The sequence below is a fragment of the Stigmatopora argus genome, chromosome 4 (genome assembly GCF_051989625.1).
Source record: "Stigmatopora argus isolate UIUO_Sarg chromosome 4, RoL_Sarg_1.0, whole genome shotgun sequence".
Lineage (NCBI taxonomy): Eukaryota > Metazoa > Chordata > Actinopteri > Syngnathiformes > Syngnathidae > Stigmatopora > Stigmatopora argus.
Genome location: NC_135390.1, coordinates 18,372,204 through 18,395,550, shown reverse-complemented (window position 1 = coordinate 18,395,550; position 23,347 = coordinate 18,372,204). Strand labels below are relative to the sequence as shown.

Below are 23,347 nucleotides of genomic sequence, written 5' to 3'. Positions count from 1 at the left end.
AGCTAGAAAACAATGACAAAAGTGCAAGTGCTTGGTAATTTTACCTTTCTCACCCGAATAGTAAAATGAATGCAACTTTGGTATCAATTGTGAAAAATGTAATTAAATCAATGCAACTCAACGAAGTGCCAATGAATCATTTTTACCCTGAAAACAATTATCAAAATGCAATCACTTGGCTGTTTAACTGTACTCACGAAAACGGTATATTTAACACCAGGTAATAATTGCACAAAACTTAAAACTACCCATCGAAAGACCGAAATCATACAAAACTTTCACTGTTTTTCTTTTGTACGTATTTTTGTAGGTCTACCATATTGCAGTTTACTAAAATAGACCAAAAACTCCACCTTTAAAACTAGGCAAAAATAGCACGAAAAGGTCTGCATCAAACCCAGAACACACAAAAAAAATCCAATAAGCGTCACGTGATCAACTGCAGGACTTCATTTCAAGAAATAACACCGGAGCAGGCGTGAAACAAACGCACTGACCTCAAGATTAGTTATTGATCGGGGCACTAAATGGTCACACGGCATCTCGCCTTCGTCCTGACGTCACTTTTACACGCGTGTTTGAGTGCTTGGGTTGCCATAAGACGCCTGGAAGACTTTTAGATTAGTAGCGATCGCTAATTCAAGACTACTTCTCGTTGGCAAGTGGTCATGCGTTATTCTATTGTGAGGACATGTGTGCATCATTTTGGGAATATTTTGAAGGAAATACAACAGCAAACAGCCCAACTAAAAGCCAGGTTGGAGGCGGGGCAAACAGAGACAACCCGTCCGGAAGAATGGTATAAAAATGTAAAACAAAATTAGAATTAAGTTTAGTTTAAGGTTAGATTAAACTTATTTTCGAGTGTGTCTGCATCATAATCCAAGTTCATTTAAATTTGTTTATGTTATTACGATTGACCGGTGCAAAAACTCTCCCCCATTTTAGTAATATTAAACTACTAGTTACGTGTTATTTTGTTAATAGATGGCGAATTAGAACAAATAAAACATTTTTTCCAATCCAATATCCTGTTTTGGGTGTTTTTTCAGAGGGTTGGAACAAATTAATTTGTTTTTAGTTCATTTCAATGGGAAACCTTCGTTCGAGTTACGAGAATATCGACATACGAGCTCAGTCCCGAAACGAATTAAGCTCATATCTCAAGGTACCACTGTATTATAAATTCGACCATGAATCTAAAAGATTTCCAGACCTCTGACCAATATAATATGACGAAAACATTCATTCATATCCATACCGCTCATCCTCACAAGGCTCACGTCAAGTGGAAGAACCACGACACTATCAACTGATCAAAACATATTTCACATCATCATACCTGTCAACCTCTGCCGATAACTGCCCTTATAAATGATTATGATTCCCCTTACAAACCCCCCAAAAAACCTTACAAACACCGTACGACTCGTACGAGTCGTACGGTGTTTGTAAGGTTTTTGGGGGGTTTGTAAGGGGAATCATAATCATTTATAAGGGCAGTTATCGGCAGAGGTTGACAGGTATGCATCATATCAAACTAAATACATTCCGAACTGACATTTTTGGCAAATCTGGATCTCCATTCATAGCAGTGGCTTGTTATTCATGAATAAAAATCTAGACACGATCTCATTCATTAATCATCATCCTATTGGACAACAAAGATTTGTCCATTTTTCCTCACGTTCCGCACCTCGGTTTGCCGAAACCCTGTGGCCCATTCAGGGAAAAATCTGCGCTTTTTGATGAATCCACAGCGAGGGAGTCTAATGAAGCAGGCGACCCTGAAGTCCCCCCGCTTCGCCAACACGGGGCGAATAAATCAACAAAAACGGTGTGAAACTCCATTCCATGAATCTCAAATTTCACGATGAAGTTCCTCCCTCCAGATGATTCTTTAATGAGCCAAAGTCCAAACATGAATCTTTTAGTTGTCCATTTCTGATTCACTTAAGAATAAAGCATAAGAACGCGAGATGCATATGAAAAATATACTCCAAATAGGACGAATTTCTTTCATTTCTACATTTGTATTCCATGCAGGAATATCTGCATAGATGATGAGAAGATCAAAATGTCAAGTGTGTGGCCAATCAAAAGTTTCGACTTGCGTCAAAGTCAAATATGGACCTAATCAGGTGTTAATCTCTTGTATTGATTGAATATTTGTCCTCATTTGAGCCAAGCGAAAATTCGTTATCAGCCAGTAACGATGCAGGTGGAGGAACGCAGCCATGAAATGAATGTGGCACGGCTAATAAATAAAACAAGCAAGCGATGGCTCGGGCACAGGCGCGGCCCTTCCGCCATATGGCGTGCATTTGTCTCCGCCATTTTCATCTGGCGCAACTACGCCCCCCGAAACCCGCAACCCCGTTTTTCCCCCCACTTCCTAAGTCAGATTGGGTCTTTTTTGACCTTCCTTAGAATGATAGTTAATCAAAAAAATGTTGCTGGTCTCGCCGCCGTCGATTTGTATGCATTATTTTCGTGTCGTCTCCCGTCGAGGTGTGATTTGCGACCCGTCACGGCCGGGGCGCCTGCCCGTGAGCGTTAAAAAAAAGATAAATGACACAGCAAGGTAGCATTTTGAGTTGGATTTTAGAAGAATTATTTGGGGAATTTAGGGGATTAAAATTGATGAGAATTAATGAGAACTTAAGTTGCAATACTTGATTTCAAAACTAATAGTAGAACAGAAGGAATACCCCAAATAATTCATGCATCTATTGTTCCTTGGGATAATTTGAACTATTTTAAGAATAATTAACATGATCCATTGTTATTCTTATTAATTCTTTGGAATTAAAAAAAAAGAAACTACAGTGGTACCTCTACATACAAGCAGCTCTACCTACGAGATGCTCGAGATATGAGAAAAAAATTCGAGATGCGAGAAAGCCAGGTGGCCATGACATGAGAGGCTGTTCATCATTGTAGCGCACTGTCTTTTTTTGCCGCATCTCTTTCGTGTATAACAGATATCTACGAGCACTGGCCGGTTTCTTCACAAGAGTTTCTCCTACACATGGACCAGAAAACGCACAATGTGCATGCGCGGGCAAGAAGAGGGCTTTCTGGGTAATGAAGTATACTCGTGCACACAACACTGATAGCCAATGGCACCCTTTCTCAGAATAAAACTTCATTACCCACAATCAATACGTGGGTAGGCTGAGCTGTTGCATTTTTCAGTGTTATTCCTTCCTTAGCCTGTTAGCTCCCGCGATCGCTCATTCAAGACTACTTCTCGTTGGCAAGTGGTCATGCGTTATCTTATTGTGAGGATATTTGTATGCATCATTTTCGGAATATTTTGAAGGGAATACAACAGCAAACAGCCCATCAATAGCGAACGTGAGGGTGGAGGCGTGGCAAACAGCTAACCGGGCCAGAAGGTATAAAAATGTAAAACAAAATTAGAATTCAGTTTTGTGTAAAGTTACATTAAACGTATGTTTGAGTGTGTCTGTATACATTAATCCAAGTTAATTTAAATTTGTTTGTTCCGTTACGAGTGCGTTGCCGTGGATATGGTTGTTTGTCTCCTTGTGCCCTCCAATTGGCTGGCCACCAATTCAGGATGTCCCCCGTCAATTTTACGTTGATCTTTTTTTATTAAAAATAAGAACATACCATCCGTAGAAAACTGTGTAAATTTGGAGTTATTTAAACCAATTGGTTTCAATTTAAACTGAAAGACTACATCAGAGAATGTCATTTTAATTATTTAAATTTCCATTTTAAATCATCAAGATTGATCATTATAACTCATTGCTTGCAATCGATTTAAAGTGGGAGGGGGGGCAGCGAATGACAACCATTAAATGGATTGATGTCTCTCTGGAGACAAACAAAGATGAAAAGGAGCCACTTGATTGGCTGTCTATCTCCACCAAACACATTGAAAGACTTGGAATCCAACGCAAAGTGATAATCATGTCAAGCATTATTCTTATTTATTATCCTCTGAAGAAAAAAAATGATTGCATTTTCATCCAACTTTGACACGCTGTCCCCTATTGACTTCAAGTGTAAATGATTGTGAAGCAAATATGACACATTGGCTTTTTAAATTAACACGCAGGTGTGCAATTATAACTAATGTCAAATCAATGGCACTTGCAAAAAGACTTTTTTTGCCTACTGTTATTTTAACCACCGCAGAGAAAACTTTTATCTTGAAACCTTATCGTTAAGAGCGAGGTTACCAAAAAAAAAAAAAAAACCTTAATCGAAACTTCGCCGCGTCAATAGGGCCTGATTGTGATGGATTGAAGCGAGGATGGACGCCGTCGGCCTGATGAAGAAAACACCTGCATTGTCCACCCGCATTTGTCACGTCTGATTGAGCCGCCTCCCCCCGCCGGAATACAGATCAATTGTGATTATGCTTGTCACAGGCAGGAGGAGGGGAAAAAAAGTGCAAGCTAAAGTGGCCATCGAGCGCCTTGTTGATGAAGTAAACAATTTGAGGGCGGGGGCCCCAAGACTTTTCCCTCCCGTACCCCCGCACAGCAGTACTTAATCAGGATAACCGCCAGAGTTTTTGAAACGTTTCATTCGTAAGAAAAAAATCTGTAGTCAACATGACTAATAGGAATTTTTACGTTTTTTTTTTTTACTGATATCGGTGGACTCGGTGGGTTCGATCCCAAGTGGGTCCTCACTGTGTGGAGTTTGCATGTTCTCCCCGGGCTTGTGTGGGTTTTCTCCGGGTACTACGGTTTGCTTCCACATCCCAAAAACATGCATGCTGAGCTAGCTATTTGAACATGATTAATTGCTTACAGCTGTGATTGGTTGTTTGTCTCCTTGTGCCCTGCGATTGGCTGGCCACCGATTCAGAGGGTACACGGTCGATTGGTCGCCGGTCTTTTGGTCGCCGGTCTTTTGGTCGCCCGTTGTCGCGATCAGGGCGACCAAAGGACCGCGACCAATCGACCACATACGGATTCAGAGTGTCCCCCACCTGGTGCCCCAAGACAGCTGGGGTAGGCTTCAGCACCACCCAACACCCTTGTGGGGATAAGCGGTACTGAATCTGATATCGTCATGTCAGGTGAGCTATTATCAGACCTTAACGGGCTACCATATTGGTGATAATGGGTTAATGATACATAAATTACAGGAGCAATGAACTGACTCCATTTCCCTAAAAACGACTAATTGTTACGTCACGGCAATTAAATTCCCGCAAACGTCAATATCGTTCATGTTAATGATGCAAATGTCGAAAGCAAAATTTACTAGAACCAACGGTAAGACACTCATTTTGTTGACCGCTAATTTTACTAGCAACGTTAACTCAACTGCTGCCGTTGACAGTGATGCACGTCCAAACTATTTTGCACGAGACGTCGGCAGCGAATAATCACCGTCAATGGAAGCGAATACGTTAGAACATACATTATCTTGACGACCTTTTAACAACGCCATACTTTACATAACCGGATTTAAAGTCAATAACATGAGCGGTTTTCCTTCGTACATTATTGACCCATTAGCAAAAAGATGCTGTGTCAGCATAGTTTTGCCCGACATTAAGTAGCTAATTGCCCTTAGCTGACTCCTTTATTATTCCTTAGATCCACGTATAGTGTAAAAGGTCACGCGGAATCCGTTAGCTGTCTTTGGATCTGTAACGTAGCGCCAGGTTGAACAATAAACAACTTTCCATCATAAAAAAATTAAGCAAATTCATTCATTGTAAACCAAGGGTGTCAGACTCGGGTTTGTTCGCGGGCTGTGTTAACGTCAAATCGATTTCATGTGGGCTGGACAATTTTAGATATAATATTTAGATTTTTTTTATACATGGATTAAAAGTACTGGATTAGAAGACCTGATTATTCAGTTTGTTATAGATCTAAAACAATGTTTATTTTATCTTTTTTTATATATTTTTAGATTTTACAAAATGATTTTTGAACTAAAACACAGAAAAAATGGATTAAAAAATTACAATTATTGATTTAAAAAGGGGGAAAAAATCAGGAAAATTAATATACATCTATACTCTCATTTTAATTTGATCCTAAAACAGAAAGTCGGCACATGATTTACTTTCCCGGGCCACACAAAAGGATGCGGCGGGCCAGATTTGGCCCCCGGGCCGCCACTTTGACACGTGCTGTAAACAGTAATGCAATATGAGAACTTAAAGTCCCAGGTACTGTTGTTCGAATGTTGAGTTCGAACCATTTAACTAAAAGTTTTCCCGTAAAAAAATGAATTGCCGTAAAAAATGTTGGGTTTTAACCAACTTGTTTTGTTTGCAAATTTCAGTATATTCAACAATTAGTATTTTATTCATTCATTTTCTGCACCACTTATCGTCACAAGGGTCGCGGTGGTGCCGGAGCCTATCCCAGCTAACAACGGACACCAGCCAATCACTGTAGACGGACGAAAGATCATAGCTAGGGGCAATTTAGAGTCTTCAACCAGCTAGCCTAGCCTGCATGTTTTTCCTTTATGGGAGAAAACCGGAGTACCCATAAAAAACCCACCCAAACGTGAAAACTCCACACAGAAAGGTCGAACCCCACCAAGGGTTGCACCATCGATCTCAGAACTGCGAGGCAGACAAGCTAGCCACTCGTTCACCGGGCCGCCAACTTTGATTTTATAGAGTAAAACAATCCAAATGTTACTTTTCCTAAAAGTTGTTAATTGTGGCTGCCACACACGGTAAACTGCAACCTCTCCAAGGACGTTTTAATTGGCGTCACGCTGAAACTTAGCCAGCAAGGAGTCAACAAGTGCCATTGGTGATGGCATTTTTACAGCAAACTACGCGTCGCGGCAATCCTCAAAGTGTCTTGAATGATGTTTTGGAACCCTGAGCGATCCGCGTCGGAGCACTAATGGAATTTCAACGGGAAGAGCGGCCCGGGCTTTTAGCGCTATCCAACCCGGGATCTAATTAGCAAAATATCACCAAACAATAGCACGGCGTACGTCTGCTCTCAAAGCTAATTAAAAGAACTCTCTCAAGCTGGCGCAATTGTTTAATAAAACCACACCCAACATCCCGATGGTCGCAGTTCTTTTGTTTAGAAAGAAATGTTGACATTTATTTGCACATAGATAATGAAAATAGCAGAGCATTTAATGACGCAAATCTCTGGTTTGTCCATCTGTGTTTTAAAATGATTTACAGATTCTGAAAAAATGCAACGCTCCACTCAATGCTCGCAGAGACATTCCAAAGAGGGAGTTGCGACCAGAGACATTACAAAGAGGGAGTTGTGACCAGAGACATTAATTACACGAGGCAGTTGCAGTGCCCCCGATGTTCTTAGGAGCAGCCAACGAGTAGTAATATATACCTTGTATTAGTGATCGCTCCGGCATTCGCGCTGAGTAACAGAAAAAAAACACTGAAAAAAATTCAACGTTCCGCCCAGTGCTCGTAGATATGTTATAGACGAAAGAGATGTGGCAAAAAAAGACTGTGCTAAAATGATAAACAGCCTCTCATGTCTTGGCCACCTGTCTTTCTCGCATCTCAAAATTTTACTCGTATCTAGAGATAATTATTTGCTCGAAATTTTACTCGTATCTCGAAATGCTGGTATGTCGGGGTGCTCATATGTCGAGGTACCACTGTAGTTTGAGCAACTGAGGTTGTCGACTGTAGCTAGAGGCACAATCCTGTGTCATGTACATTTAGTTTTTTTGGGGGGGGGAGGACTGTGAAGAAACTCAGATTGGAGCAATGGAATCTATAGTTAAATATCAAAAGAAGCCATTTTTTGATGGATAAGCTATGAAGGTTTATCAAAAGAGGTGCAGAAATTCACCCGGCCACTGATTAGATTCAACAGCATGAATAAAAAAGATTTTATGACAGCCACAGACTGCAAAGAAGAATTATGGCAACGACAGTAGTAGACAAAATGTGAGGAATAAAATGATACCAAATTCATAGTGCAGCGTGAATAAGAATTTGTCGGAGCAGATGAGTGGACCACCTGTTAGCAGTAAAGAATGGCAAAGAACATTTTATTACAGATTTTTAATTTTGTAATAAAACATGCCTCAAGATAAGTTCTGAAAAAAAAACATAGTCATGTCCCTGATTTTCAAAACATTGGCATCCGGTGAAAACGATCAGGGTCTTTTGGGGGATTTTCAATTGTAAAAGTTACGCAGAAACAAAACCCAGATATATTTTTCCAAAAGAAAATATATATAAATTTAAGTTTTGGCAACATTGTAACACTGCAAAAGCACTTAATTGGTACGTGATCGCCATATCCTGAAAATCAAGGGACCCGGATATAAAAAATGTATAATGGAGACATCCCTAAAAAGACCGAGTTCTGAGTAGACTGCCACTCGAAAAATGATAATATTTTGCCCTAAAAATAGAGCTAAAATAATCGAAGAACAAACGGACACCGCACTTTTTAAAAAGATCTGCTACAACTAGACTATTCCCACATTAGAAAAAAAATTACAGCTATAAAAAGTCATCTCATCCAAGTGCAGAATTCACAGTTTAGCAGTAAAGACTATTTTTTAGAGTATTAAATAGATTTCTACTATAATAGATACATCTATCAAGTTTTTTTTTTAAATCCTCTAGGTGAAGGGTGTCAGACTAAGGTTGGTTCGCGGGACACTTTAACGTCAACTTGATTTCATGTGGGCCGGACCATTTTAGATATATTTAGCTTTTTTTCTTAGTAAAAGAAAATCATTTATTTAATAATTGGTTTTCATTTCAAAAGAAAACCTTTTTTTAATTATGTTCCATATTAAAGTGGAAAATAGAAAATATTTTTATATATTTTAGATTTTACAAAATGATTTTTTAACTAAAAACAAAAACTAATCGTGTAACACAAGGGTGTCAGACTCGGGTTGGTTCGCGGGCCGCTTTAACGTCAACTTGATTTCAAGTGGGCCGGAGCATTTTAGATATATTTCGATTTTTTTATATAAATGGATTAAAAGAACTGGATTAAAACCCCTGAATATTCAGTTTTTTATAGATCTAAAACAATGTTTATTTTAGCTTTTTTTTATATATATATTTTTTTAGATTTTACAAAGTGTTTTTTGAACTAAAAACACAGAAAATGGATTAAAAAATTACAATTATTGATTTAAAAGGGGGAAAAAAAAAAATCAGGAAATTTAATATACATCTATTCTCTTCATTTTAATATGATCCTAAAACAGAAAGTCAGCACTGATTTACTTTCCCAGGCCACACAAAATGATGCGGCGGGCCAGGTTTGGCCCCCGGGCCTCCACTTTGACACCTGTGCTCTAGGTTAAGCAATATACTCATTGTCCGTCAAATAACGTATATGCTAATGCTATGCTAGCGTGGCAATAGCACTGACCCACATTGGCCTCAAGTCAATAGCACATTGGCGATGACCCTGAACACACCTGCAAAATCAATCGGTCGCCACGGCCTCCTGTTGCGTGCCTCTTCCCCGCGCCATCTGCTTCTATTTTTTTTCCTCTTCCCTGCATCTTTGCATACCCGCCGCACCATCACACTCCTGTCATTTTTTTTCTTTTTTTTTTGTCCCGCTCTCATTATCCTCGCCGCCGAGCACCCTTTCCAGCTAACGGGAAGTAGAAGAAAACGGGGTGGATTCCTCCACGCCTTCTGAAGTGCCAGCGTGGGGGGCCACAAATGTCATGTTTGCTATGCATTGCTGTCCTCGTTAGTGCGGCAGCCGCTGTCGCTTCTTCTCCACCTTTTTGTCCTTTTGCTATTAATTTGAAAAAATTGAGACCTACTTTTTTCTGTATGACAACGTAACTGTCATGTGCACATGCAAGACAGTTATTGACATGTTTTATATATGCCGTATTGTTTGGACTATACTCCGGCTAATACTCACGTGCAACTTATATATGCATGTTTTTTTTTCCTTTCTGGCCACCGAAAGCCTATTTTTAAGATGTTATTCATTCATTTCTTCATTTTCTGAATCTTGTTTTTTGGACTATACTCCGACTAATACTCCCGTGCAACTAATATATACGTTTTTTTTCTTATTTTCTGACCACCGAAAGCCTATTTTTTAAGCTATTATTCATTAATTTCATTTTCGGAACCAAATTTTTTGGACTATACTCTGACTAATACTCACGTAAAACTTATATATGCATGTTTTTTTTCCTTGCTGACCACCGAAAGCCTATTTTTCAAGCTGTTATTCATCCATTCCTTCATTATCTGAACCGCTTTATATTCAACTAGGGTCAAATGGGGTGCTGGAGCCCATCCCAGCTAACTTCAGACCATAGGCAGAGGACACCCTGAAGCGCTGGCCAGCCAATCGCAGGTCACGAGGAGACTGACAGGTTAGTTAGGACAGTACGAGCTAGTTTCTGGAACAGACTAGTTCCTAGAATGTGTAAAACAGTAAGCAGAATGTGTGTGGGTTTTCTTTTATTTTCAGAATGTGCTCGGCAGTGACAAGAATGTCTTCTATTCTATTAGACGTATTTGTGAAGAGCCACAGTGCAAGAATCTCAGCCTTTCGTATGTTTGCTATGCAACGCTCGTTAGCGCTTCTCCATCTTTTCACTCTTTACCCATTAAAGCCCAGAACGCAATTATCCCCATATCTCCCGCACACTACCGACAATGAGAGTGTGGAACACAATTACTCCTTCCTTCAATCTCGCTCTCTGCGTGCATCTCTCTTGGCTTCAGGAGAAGCTGTTGAAATATGTATTGATCTGTTTTCACGCAATTTTTATTTACTTTCCCGACTCCTCGCTGGAGTCGAGGCGGGCTGAAAAACCCTGTGCAACATGAAGCTATTACGTTAGCATGTGTTGCCCCTGCTAGATTTTTTGGGGGGTGGCATGTAAACAGTAAACAATAAAGAAGATGGAATTGAAGTTAGCAGTATTTGCCGCGTGTGTTTTGTGGTCTGCAAAAAAACGAGATGTTGATCTTTGTTCGGGAGGGCAGGACCATGCCAAAGAAAAACAACTTGAAATTACACCTGCATGAGCAATCCCAAAGTCACAGATGTATGCAAATTTTGTGCAACTGTCAATTAAACATTTGTCATCTCGGGTGATTGTTGTTGCGTATGAAAGAACGTCAATTAATCGAATTCTCAAGAATCACTTGGACATTTACTAGAATTCAGTGGCGGTCTGTGAATTTCCTAGCGACGCCTTCAGCTGTTGGAATCAATCCAACCCTCAAAAACTATTTTATGGCTATAAAACCTCTACTGCAGCTACAGCTACGACGTATAAAAATCATCAATAATGACCTCATACAATTTAAATATTATTTAGGAATATAGCCATATTTTACTCACCAAAAATCCTTTTTAACTGTAAACAATATCCATCCTCCTTTCTTTCCTCCTTTTCTATCACCATCGAAGCTAATGCTGAAAGTCGAGCCTGTCCTGTCGCATTTCTGGCATACATTTTTATTCAATTTAGTGCTGAAAACGTTCGTTCCCGGGACAGGCTTGCTTGCTTTGGAGTTATCCGACCGTGCTTAATGATGTCCAGCTTTTTTGTCTTGAAAAGTCCGTCTTGAGAATGGCTTTGACAGTAAATCTGCAAACAAATCCATTTCTTCTCCTTCAGCCATTGCGGGTTGACAAAACCACTATTCAATCAACAACAATATATTTGCTTGTGCAGCTTGCTCCAGATACAGTTTGGTAGCTCTGGCTAGTCCACTCTAATCACTACCCAATCATAGTTGGTGAAAGCGATGACGTACCCCTACGCCTGCGGGAAGGCCTTGGTGTCACCAAATCGAATTCTGATTGGTTAAAGCAACAGTCTTATCAACGCTTGTTTAATGCAGCAGAGCCTGCAGAACTGATTATGAAGGCCTTCAGGCAGATTTCAGACCCTGGCAACAAATAATGGCTGAAATGTGATTGGTTAAATGCTTCAATATGAAAACACACATCTGGACGCAGTGCAACCAGGGGAAAAGCAATGAAAGGAAGCTAACAGACAATTTGGAATTATTTAATAAGTATTGATGGACAAAATATAATATATGAATCAGATATTTCTTAGGCCAGCAGAGAAGGCCTTGAAGGCCCTGACGGCACACCACTGCTAGAATTTAATCGGTCGCCGAGCGCTCGAGACTGGCCGAAATTTACTGAACACATTGTCCAGAATGCGCTTAGTGAAATGAGTTTCAATTTGACCAAAATGTACTAGACAATGACCCGAAAACATTCGATGATTACACGAATGTACTTGACTGTAATGAGTTGCTGGAATAGATTGGATGCCAGATCAATCACCAGAAAATGCTGAACACTTACCGCCCGTGACAGTTATTGGCTGAACGCAAGATTGATTCGACAACAACCAAAAATGTCCCAAACATTAGCTCCATCCAACTAAGACCAGTTTTGGCTAAATGCCATACTTTGTTGTTTTTCTCCTGACTCGACCAAAATACGATGCATCTTTTTAGGTTTGATATGGTTCCTTTTAATGTTCAACTTTCCGCAACAGTCGCAGGATTCGAAACGCGTGCAAAACCTGGTCCACACCACAAACGTGTAGTCCAAACCAAATGGGTCAAGTCTTAATATGTTCACAGTCTTAGTATTGACTCCCTTATCTTTACTTGGTCTCAATCATTTCTAGATTTGGATAAGTCTCTGTTTGGTCACGATTCGCAGGATTTAGCAACTGTAGCGAAAAATACACAAAAGAGTGACCAGATTCTGCTTCACTGTGACTATACTGTGCCCGGATTGGACCGCTTGACAGTAACTACTAGAGCTTTTCTAGGCTAAATTAAACAAAGTGAGTCATTGGACCGACACTCTGGAGTCCAAACACTTTCTTTACTTGGTCTCAATCATTTCTAGATTCAGATAAGTCTCGGTTTGGTCGTGATTTGCAGGATTTAGCAACTGTAGCGAAAAAATAGACAAAATAGAGACCAGATTTTGTTTGGCTATGACTATACTGTGCCCGGATTGGACCGCTTGACAGCAACTCCTAGAGCAGGGGTCCCCAAACCATCTGATTGCACTTGTAGGACACCCGATTGGTGAAAAGGTGTCCTATTTATGGGTTGGAATGAAAACCCACACCCACTGCGGCCCTTTGTGGAATAGTTTGGAGACCACTGTCCTAGAGCTTTTCCAGTCTAAATTAAACAAAGCTAGTCATCGGACCGACACTCCAAACACTTTCTTTACTTGGTCTCAATCATTTCTAGATTCAGATAAGTCTCGGTTTGGTCGCGATTCGCAGGATTTAGCAACTGTAGCGAAAAATACACACAAGATTGACCAGATTCTGCTTCATTCTGACTATACTGTTCCCGGATTGGAGCGCTTGACAGTAACTACTAGAGCTTTTCTAGGCTAAATTAAACAAAGTGAGTCATCGGACCGACACTCTGGAGTCCAAACACTTTCACGGAAGAAAGAAAAACCCCACACAAAAGCAATGCCACGGCCCGCATTACCACCTAAGCCTTTTCCATTGATTTTGCCAGCGACTTCCTTGTCTGGTGGTAATGAGGACAGAGAGGGAAGTGGGACCCTCATCCCTCGCGGCTCCCTAAGGACCACCTCCCCCGCGCTAATCTCCATTGCCTAGCGCTCACACCCGCTCTGTCTTTGACAACATAAAGGTGTCGGCGGAAGGAAGATCACACCGGAGGCTCTCTGCCGTCTGGCCTTTATTTTATTGTCTCCATATAATTTCTATTGGATAAGCGCTATTAATAGCCACCCAGACATGTTTATATATGACAAGGTTGGTTTCAATTGGCTTTACATTGATTTAGCATTCAGACATTTACAAGGGTGGGATTCATCTTATCCCCACCCGGCCGGGGAGCGAGCAGCTACCAGCAATTAACCGCTATAAGTGCCCCTCGCGTCACGCTACAACACACTCCATATAGTGACTCTAATTAGAAGTGCAAACAAGTGGGTGCTTAATGGTTGTTTATGGCGATGTGGGAAGAATGCAGGTGGAGGACGGTTATCCTTTTTACAGTAACCATTCAAGCCTGTCGGTCGATGTAAAGTGGGATAGACGCCAAACGGCAAGGCAAGACTTTGGAGTGTAGCTCGCTGATAAGTGTCCGGACGAGATTGTCATGGTTTTCAGACTTTGGTGGGGATTTATGCAAATGTAAAGTTGGTTAACAGCCTACTGCAACTGTCAGGCCCACTAAAGAAAAAAATGTAGGTAAATATGCCCACCTAACTAAAATTTGTTTGATTACCTAAACAGACCATTTAGTTTTTGGAAGGGACTCAAGTGTAGCAAACTGTGCTAGACAATTACCCGATTCCATTACTCGATGGTTGCTAACTTGTGTTTAACTGTTACTGGACTAGCCTGAACTTTTAACAGATTGGATCAGCCAGTTCTAGGATTTTTTAACCATTAATTACAATATGCTAAACAGCACAAGAATGTGCCAGATGGAATTTGAAGTTACCGGGGTATGGTAGTAACGGTAAATCCTAGAGAAGTGCTGAAGATAAAGCCTATGTCATGACCAAAATGAAATGTTTAAACATTCTGAGAAAAAAGCATAGAAAGCTTCACATTGCTAAAGTCATGGAAGTTTTTGTAATGGAATGAATTTCCCTGATGAAACAAGCGTAGGGGATTCAGCGAAATATTAAGACCCGATGAGTCACTGACATCTGACTCGTTTGTAGGCAACATCTGGGCTCATTTCAAACTGATTAGCTCTTTAAATGGAGAAATCTCGGCACTGGTGGTGACGCCTTGTAAAACTGTCAGCGTGATAAATGAGCTTTCTTATCATTTTTCTAATCGCGATTCCCTGTTGCTTCTAGTTTCAGGTCAAAAACCAGCAGGATTTTCTTTACAAAAGCCGTCGACTCGGCGGCGTCTCGGCGACGGGAATAAGCAGATGTCGGAGGCACTGCAGCATGGCTAGCCGAAGGAGGGAAGGGAATGAAAAGCGGTACCCGAGGCCAGGAGTAAGAGGGGGGATGGCGTAGGTATACGTTGAGCGCACTCGAGGCGGGCTAAACCGCCGACCCTTCTCCCCGCGGTTCTTGACTCGGCATGGTGGTGCACTAAAAAATTAAAGCAGCCAACGAGGAGAAAGCGTTTGTTCGAGGCGAGCATGGAGGACAAACTGAGGATTTCACAGGGAAAAAATAAAATGCTTCTAGATTAGCAACACTAGGCATCTGTTGACGCTGGCAAGGCCTTTCTCTTCTTCTGCTCGCCAACACATTAGATCCAGCGAGTGTGAATGTGCATGGATGTGTTTGTCTGTGTGCAGAAGGGTTTTGTTAGACTCACTGAGATTCAACTCACATATCCTGCTTAAACTGGAAGGATGTGAGCCAGGCAACAAATGGGCCCCAAATGCTCTCACTCGAGGTCTTGCCGTGAGTGTTTCTTTTGGGCATCTTATGATGGGAGAGTGTGGGGCGGGGGTGGCTAAATAGGTCTCGAGTGTTAGTGGAAGGATTGATTCAGTTGCCGGAATGTGCTACATAGTGCTCGATATGGTGTGGTGTCGACTTGGATTAACAGAAAGTGTAGGACTGATACCAGGAACATGCTATTTTTTGAGGAATTCAGTTGACAATTACAGTAATACTGTTGGATTTATTATGGAATGTTTCTCTATGTGTTGTAAGCATTTTTAATAAATAATAAGGCTATAAATTAATTCATGGGACCACAGACACTTTTCCTCCCCATCGTCTCCTCAAGGCCCCACAGCTCGAGGACACATTGTTTTCAGACGCTTTTCGGCAAAACACAACGGGACTGTTTTGACGGGACTCCAGCAGCAGATGGCGATAATCGCATTATTGTTTGAAAATACGGATGCTTTGTTTACATTATAATACTGCTTTGTTTACATTATAATACTGCTTTGCTTACATTATAATACTGCTTGGTTTACTTTAGAATGCCTTGTGGACTAAGACGACGTCACAAGGTACCCTCCTTGCAAGTGTAACCAGTTATGTTGAAAGATATTTTCCTATTTTAATTAAATATTACTAATAATGATTTAAAAAGGTTTTAATCATTATTCCAACAAATACCTCAACATACGAGCAATTAAGATCGTATCTTGAGGAACCGCTGTATCAGGAAGTGATGAACTGTCAGGAAATTGGGATAGTTTAGGAGGATCTAGGCAAGGAAGATGATCTTTAAAACCTCCGGACTACTGAGGGACTGTGTAGTAACCTCAGTCTCAGTCTGCAGAAGGTCCCCACCTTTGTGGACTTCCTGTGGGTGGCTCCAGTTTTTTTAACCTAGGTCTACAATGTCTTGTGTGTCTTGCTACTGCAACCAAGAAATTTCCCGAATACGGGATGAAATCAAGTTCTAATCTAAATCTAATACCAAATTCTGCGCAAGAAATACAAAAGTTCCATTGACTAGTACTACAGATACTATGGCTGGATCAAAGAAAGATACTCTTAAAACAGTCCAAACAATTTTAGAAAAAATAAAATTAAAAAAGATAACTGGTACTTTAAAAAGAGTTATAAAAACATCGTTGTCATAGAGACTTTGCCTGCATTGTTGTCATACAAACTTTGCCCTGCAGATGGTTGACATGTCAGTGCAAATATTCAACTGTCTGACACTGATTAATCAAACTCTGCCCTGCACATGACTAAACGTATCAGTCCAAAGTCCTGCCAACAACTGTCTGTTTTCACGTATATATATGACTCACCCACTGTTCATTCGGAGAGAGTTGCAGTGAACAGGCTGTCCGTTCACAGCTGTTCGAGCTCTCCCCATTCTGCAGTCTGGTAATAAACTTATTTCCTTTAAATTGGTCTCACTCTTTCTGTGCCTGCTCCTGAAACTGTTTTACAGACCCAGCAATTACAACAGTCGCTCATTGACTGAATGAATAATGTCATGTTTGAGTGACTTGCGAAAGCACGAATGCAAAAATTGGTCCAGACACGAGTCGGACACAATAGCAATTTTTTTAGGACGCTTTCATGATAAATCAATAAAACTATAATTGACTCTTTCGATTGGCATTCATACTCTGCAACAACATGCATTAATCATCACAGTAAAGGACGTGAAAAAGATTGTCGAAAAGCATCTACCTTAAATACTTTATGGAACGTAGTTATTAGAAATGTGTGTCTGACTTAGCTACGTTTTCGCACATCCTCAGCCCCTGCCGTCCGCTCGCCACCAAGCGTGACCGGTCGCCTCCCGCAAGACCCCGACCACTCACTCCTGCCCCAAGAGGCAGGAGTCCTACTGTAGGTTGTTAACCCCCCCGCCTTATTGCACTGACACATCAATTACTGTTATTGAGGGTCGGCCTAATTTATTTATATACTGATTTCCCACAGGGCAAAAGCGGGCGGGACTAATTGCGGCAGGTGGGTGTTTGCGCACTTCTCCATTTCATGCGTGCGTAGATGGAAAAACTACAAGTATGTGTGCGAGGATGGGGGTGTTCTGTGGGGGCGTGAGCTTAATTACTGAGCATGCTGAGTATGTCTTGCAAAACTAATAAACGTGGGGACATCCCACAGCACTGAGGGATGATGGGAAGATAGATTGGAGAGGGCATTAATGCATTCCAAACTTTATTGATCACTAAGCATGTTAGGGTAGATGCTCCAGCACTTTGCATTGATGTCAGCGTTGTTTATCTAAGCACTGAGAGCTTTGCTAGATATATAGTAAAAGTCGCCATCAGGGTTGGACCACTTGATGTCAGCAACTTGAATATGCTACACCACATGTCAAAGTGGCGGCCTGGGGTTCCAAATCTGGCCCGCCGCATCATTTTGTGTGGCCCGGGAAAGTAAATCATGAGTGCCAACTTTCTGTTTTAGGATGAAATTAAAATGGAGTATAAATGTATATTACATTTCCTGATTTTCCCCCTTTTAAATCAATAATTGTGATTTTTTAATCAATTTTTTCTGTGTTTTTAGTTCAAAAATCATTTTGTAAAATCTAAAACAAAATATTTTAAAAAAGCTAAAATAAACATTGTTTTAGATCTATAAACAACTGAATATTCAGGGCTTTTAATCCAGTTCTTTTAATCCATTTATTTAAACAAAATCTAATTATTATATCTAAAATGGTCCGGCCCACATGAAATCGAGTTGACGTTAACGCGGCCCGCGAACCAACCCGAGTCTGACACCCTTGTGCTACACGATTAGCATAGCACGCTAGATAATTGCTTGAATTAAGGGAACATACGTGACTGTCGCTAGAACGTAGGAATCATAACGAGTGTGTTTAACCTTTACTGAAGTGTCAAAAGATGCTTTGGCATTCAGTAGGATAAGAAAGTGTCTCAACATTTTTGACTGCGTGTGTAGTTGAAAATGAAACAGTGATAAAATGAACATTAAAAAAAACATGTTAGCGGTAGCTCAACATTTTTTAAAACTGCTAACAGGGAGGAATTTTTGTTTTTAGGAAGAATCAGTTCAGATGATTTGTGGGCTAACCTTTGGTGGCGGCAGCTAGACAAATGAGGTGGTGTCCTCCAAAAACAAAATCGGGTCCAAACTTCGTATGGGTTTAAAGCTGTTAACCGAAGATATTAGACAGTAAGAAAGTCACATATCGGGCAATAATTGTACTAAGTTAGTTTTGACTTTTTGTTATCTATGTTTTGACCGGTTCGTTTATAACAGAATGGTGTTTTTTGTAGGTTTTAGTCATCTGACATATTTCGGGGCGTTACTCCCTGAAGAACTGGTCTGAAATAATGTTAATCCATTTACAGTTCTTAAATGGTAATTGTGATTTAGGACATGTTGAACTTTCCAAGACTGCGCTCTGACTGATCCAGAATCTGTTAATAGAGAAAGTTCTGTCTCTGCTGTGCCACGTTTGGGACAAAAGTGCTAAAAATGATGCAATTTTAAGCATAACTGCCATCGGGATGAAGTTAAAGCTTCAGCGCTACTATATTTCACTTAAGATATGGTTAATACTGCATTATCGGTAGCAACCTCCAACTGTCTGGTATGTCAAAGAGTGGAATGCTTAAAGAAAGAAAAAGATCAAAAATCCCTTATGTAAATGCAAAGTCTCCTAATAACAAGCTTCACTTGTTTTAAAGAACCAGTTAGCAGTGTCATACCTTATGTTTTAATGTTTCCATATTTCCAAGTAGGACTACAAAATGAATTTTACAATTACAGCTCGCCACTTTTGACACATCCGTCATCTAATCCATTTGAAGTGGCAGCGAATGAATGACCTTCAAATGGACTGGATGTCTAGTCGTGATAAACTCATTTAAATGGGGGACAAAACACATTTCTTCAGTGGCACTGAAAGAGTTAACCATGAGAAAAAATCGTAACTGAAACTGCGATTTCCATCAGAAAAATTGGATTACAATCCCCCCCATCACAATTTGCTCAAGCCTCGATTTCCAGGCACCCAAACCTAACCTACAACAACCAAAACATGCTAAACACAAACAGCTTTCTCCAACCAATGCACAAAACCACTATATAAACCAATTAAACTCAAGTCGAGTCTTTCAGTTTGCCATTCTGCCACACTTGAAAAAGACATCACTGACCCCTATGGGACATAGGTACAACTACAAGCACTGAAAATCAAACCAAGTCCCCCTAAATTAGATTTTTGGAATACATATATTCCTTTGAGGTGCCAATATATTTTTTTCCTTCCAAGTCCACCACAGGCGGTATCCATCACCGTGACCTCAACTTTGACCCCGGCCATCCACGCCTGTCTCTGTGCACCCCCTTTGTCCCAGTCGACCTTGTTGATCTGGAGGGGACACCAGCCCAACTCCTCTGCGGTTGGTCGGGCGGTCATTCGTGTCACGTCACCAAAAAAGCCCACCCACCCCCTCCTCATCTCTGTTATTTTGGTTCTGAGTAAACATCTTAACATGCACCACTCGTTGCACTCAGTCCTGGCCCCGCGTTGCTGAATTTTACGCGCGCACACACGCGCACACACAAACACGGGTGCCCAGCATCCTTCCATAAACGCATGAAGCAAAACACCCCATTGGCCCATTTCATCAACTTACCTTTGCGCACCAGCATCAGGACCAAAGCAGCCAAGACGTTCCGCAACAGGGGGCAGCCCATGATGAGAGTTGTGATGGATTCCACGCACACAAACACACACGCAAGCGTGTGTGTGCGATTCCTTCTGTTTATGTTGATTTAAAAAAAAAATGAAAAAAAATATTCCTGCTTTGGAAACGTCAGGCAAACAAGCGTCCTCTACTCGCCGGACACCCGTCGGGTTCACTTGTCGTCTTTCCCGTGGACTCTAGGCGAGATTTTGTATCAAAAAAATAAAGAAATAAAAATGTCAAAAAGATGAATATTCCTCAGGGGGAGTTTGGTGCGCCGTGCGGAAAACTTGGTGTCGGAGGTCTTCCGAGATTTTGATGGCGGATGCGTGGAAGTGAGTGTTGGTATGCAGCGAGCCTCGTCGGTCGCTTGTCAAGCCCGCAGCAGAGCACGCACGCCGGGCGCGCGCAACGAGGAAGCTCCGGTGTCTTGAGTGGCAGCTCCTCGGAGAGGGGCTCGACCAATGGGCGCGCCGGCAGGGGGCGGGGCTTCTGCTCTCTCGCCTGGCCAATCGGGGGGCGTGCGCGAGACGTGCGCGTCGTTGGAGTGCTGGTTTGGGGGGGGGGGGATGCCGTGTGATTTATGGGCACGGGGGCGCTGCAGTACTAACAGATCACAAGAGAAAGAGAGGGGGGTGTTAGAGTGATTTTGGGGGTCAGGTGGTCTTAATGCAAACAAAAGATGGACTCGTCTAGGACAGGGGTCGGGAACCTTTTTTGACGGAGAGAGTCATAAACATTTCAGATTTTCAAATGTTAGTCCTTGAGTCATTCAAGTCAAAATACATGAAAATGAGTGCATTTTTTGTCCTTAGGCCACTTTTAAAGTATAAGTCTCTGAATTCTTTTGACAACATTGTTATGTTGTGGCTAATCAATGAGAATATGCGTTCAGAAGAGTGTCATGGGAAAAAAAACATTAAAAGGGGAATAAAGGTAGTGTCAACGCCACAGTGACGTGACGCTCCTATTGGTGCGTTTTCAGATTTGACCTCACAGCCATATGCACCCATCATGAGCCACATGTGGCTCCAGAGCCATAGGTTCCCTACCCCAGTTCTAGGATAATCATATTGATGTTATTACTAAAGGAAAAACTTCTACCAAAAGGTAAATCAGCAAAAAAAAGTTCATTTCTATTCTGAGGCCATCAAAACTTGCATAATCCAGAGCACATGTGTCAAAGTGTCGGCCCGGGGGCCAAATCTGGCCCACCGCATCATTTTGTGTGGCCCGGGCAAGTAAATCATGAGTGCCGACTTTCTGTTTTAGGATCAAATTAAAATGAAGAGTATAGATGTATATTACATTTCCTGATTTTCTCCCTTTTAAATCAATAATTGTAATTTTTTAATCATTTTTTTCTGTTTTTAGTTCAAAAATCATTTTGTAAAATCTAAAAATATATTTAAAAAAGCTAAAATAAACATTGTTTTAGATCAATAAAAACTGAATATTTAGGGCTTTTAATCCGGTTCTTTTAATCTATTCAGAGAAAAAAAAATCTAAATATTATATCTAAAATGGTCCAGCCCACGTGAAATCCAGTTGACATTAAAGCGGCCCGCGAACCAACCCGAGTCTGACACCCCTGATCTAGAGGTACAAATCATTGAGAATACCTGATTGAAGGAAAATTGCAAAATTAGAGTATTTTGTGGTGATTCGTCAACATTCGCTCATTCACTTCCAATGGATTGGACGTCCAATAGCGATAAACTCATTTGAAGGAATGTTCATTGGCTGTCGCCTTCCCACTTCTAATGGAATGGACATCTGCTAATGATAAACTCATTTCAATTCACAGTGGAATGATGAAGAGCTACATGATTAGATGGAGTATATCAGTACTATCGAGACGTGGATTTGAAAAATGAGATCTGAGTTGCCGTCATGAATGTCAATCAAAGCTTGGTCGCATGGGAAGGCGGCAGGCAAAACTATAAAAAGGGACTCTGACAGCGGTTCCTTTGTTAAATGGACTGGTTTTCTGTCTCTCAATTCAAAGAAAATACATCAGTATGAAAATGTAGGACTAGTGGACTTATTGTATTTTTTTTTCTAACGAAACAGACAATTGATTGACACTATATGTGAGACCTATCAGTTAATGATATGTAAGAATGAGGGCTGGAGATTTACGGGAATGTCTTGGAAATGAGACACTTGTGAGTTATCAGAAAATAGTAGTGTTGAGGGGGTATGCTCGAAAACAGGTGTGAAAGTTAAGGCCCAGGGGCCAAATCGGGGCCTTCATATGATTTTGTATGGCCGGCAAAAGGAAATGTGGGTTGACATCATGTTTCGCACTCTGAAATAAAATAAAAAACAATAAATAAATAAAAATAAAATAAGTCAAGACAATTATTACAAAGATTATTGATGGTTTAAAAAATAATTAAAATGAGTAGATTTACAGTTTTCTCGTTATAAAATAAAAAAAGACTATTCACCCTTTGTTTTTAAATCGGTTCACAAAAGTCAAAAATAAAATCAAGTGGAAAAAAATGTTTCAATTTTTACAAAAAAATATGTCTATAATTTGAACTCCTTACGAAGGTTATAAGTAGGCCCATTTGGCCAATTTTACTGTAGAAAGAACATTTTTTCCTGTTGTTTTCATTGTTAAAATGAATATAAAATAAGAATAGTTGCTATTAAAAGACAGAAAAAAGATGACCGTACTACACTGTAGTTGCGCAAGTCACAGTTATAATGGTGCTTTAATAGAAAGCATAACTAATAAATGATCTGGGACTAAAAAAAAAGAGTTACACATACTTGTGCCAGACATTTTTGGGGAATGCCTTTGTTGGGGTAATCAATTTGACATTTACCAGATTGAACTCTGTTTTTACCCCAATGTGCTAGACAATTGCCAGGAAAGTACGAGATAATTAAAAACATGCAAAAATCGCATTCATCCGTCCCTTTTGATTTCTTTTATTCTCCATTTAGAAAACGCGTTGGAACCAACAACTTTTTGCCATTTCCACTCACAGAATGTTACGCAACCTCCACAGAAAATACCCAAACAAATATCATTTACACATCTTACTTTCCAAACACTCTTATTCGCCGTTTTCATGCTATGCTATTCCAAGAGCAACGTTTCCAGATAAAAATATAAAAATGCGACAAAAGCGACGGCATAAATTTCCATCTTCTTGCCCGAAGAAAACAAGACAATTACTGTGAGCCGTGCGGCACTTCCCGTGGCGACGAGCCTGCGGG

The 23,347-nt window shown here is 40.7% G+C and overlaps 1 protein-coding gene across 1 annotated transcript in view; it reads right to left on the bottom strand.

Annotated features, from left to right (window-relative positions):
• The window catches only part of iglon5 (IgLON family member 5), a 168,309-nt gene that overhangs the window by 133,916 nt on the left and 11,046 nt on the right, over positions 1-23,347 (bottom strand). The window contains exon 2 of the mRNA XM_077599369.1: positions 20,063-20,719. Within this exon, the coding sequence (XP_077455495.1) occupies positions 20,063-20,123 (61 nt within the window). The 5' untranslated portion in view covers positions 20,124-20,719. The remainder of the gene's footprint in view (positions 1-20,062; positions 20,720-23,347) is intronic.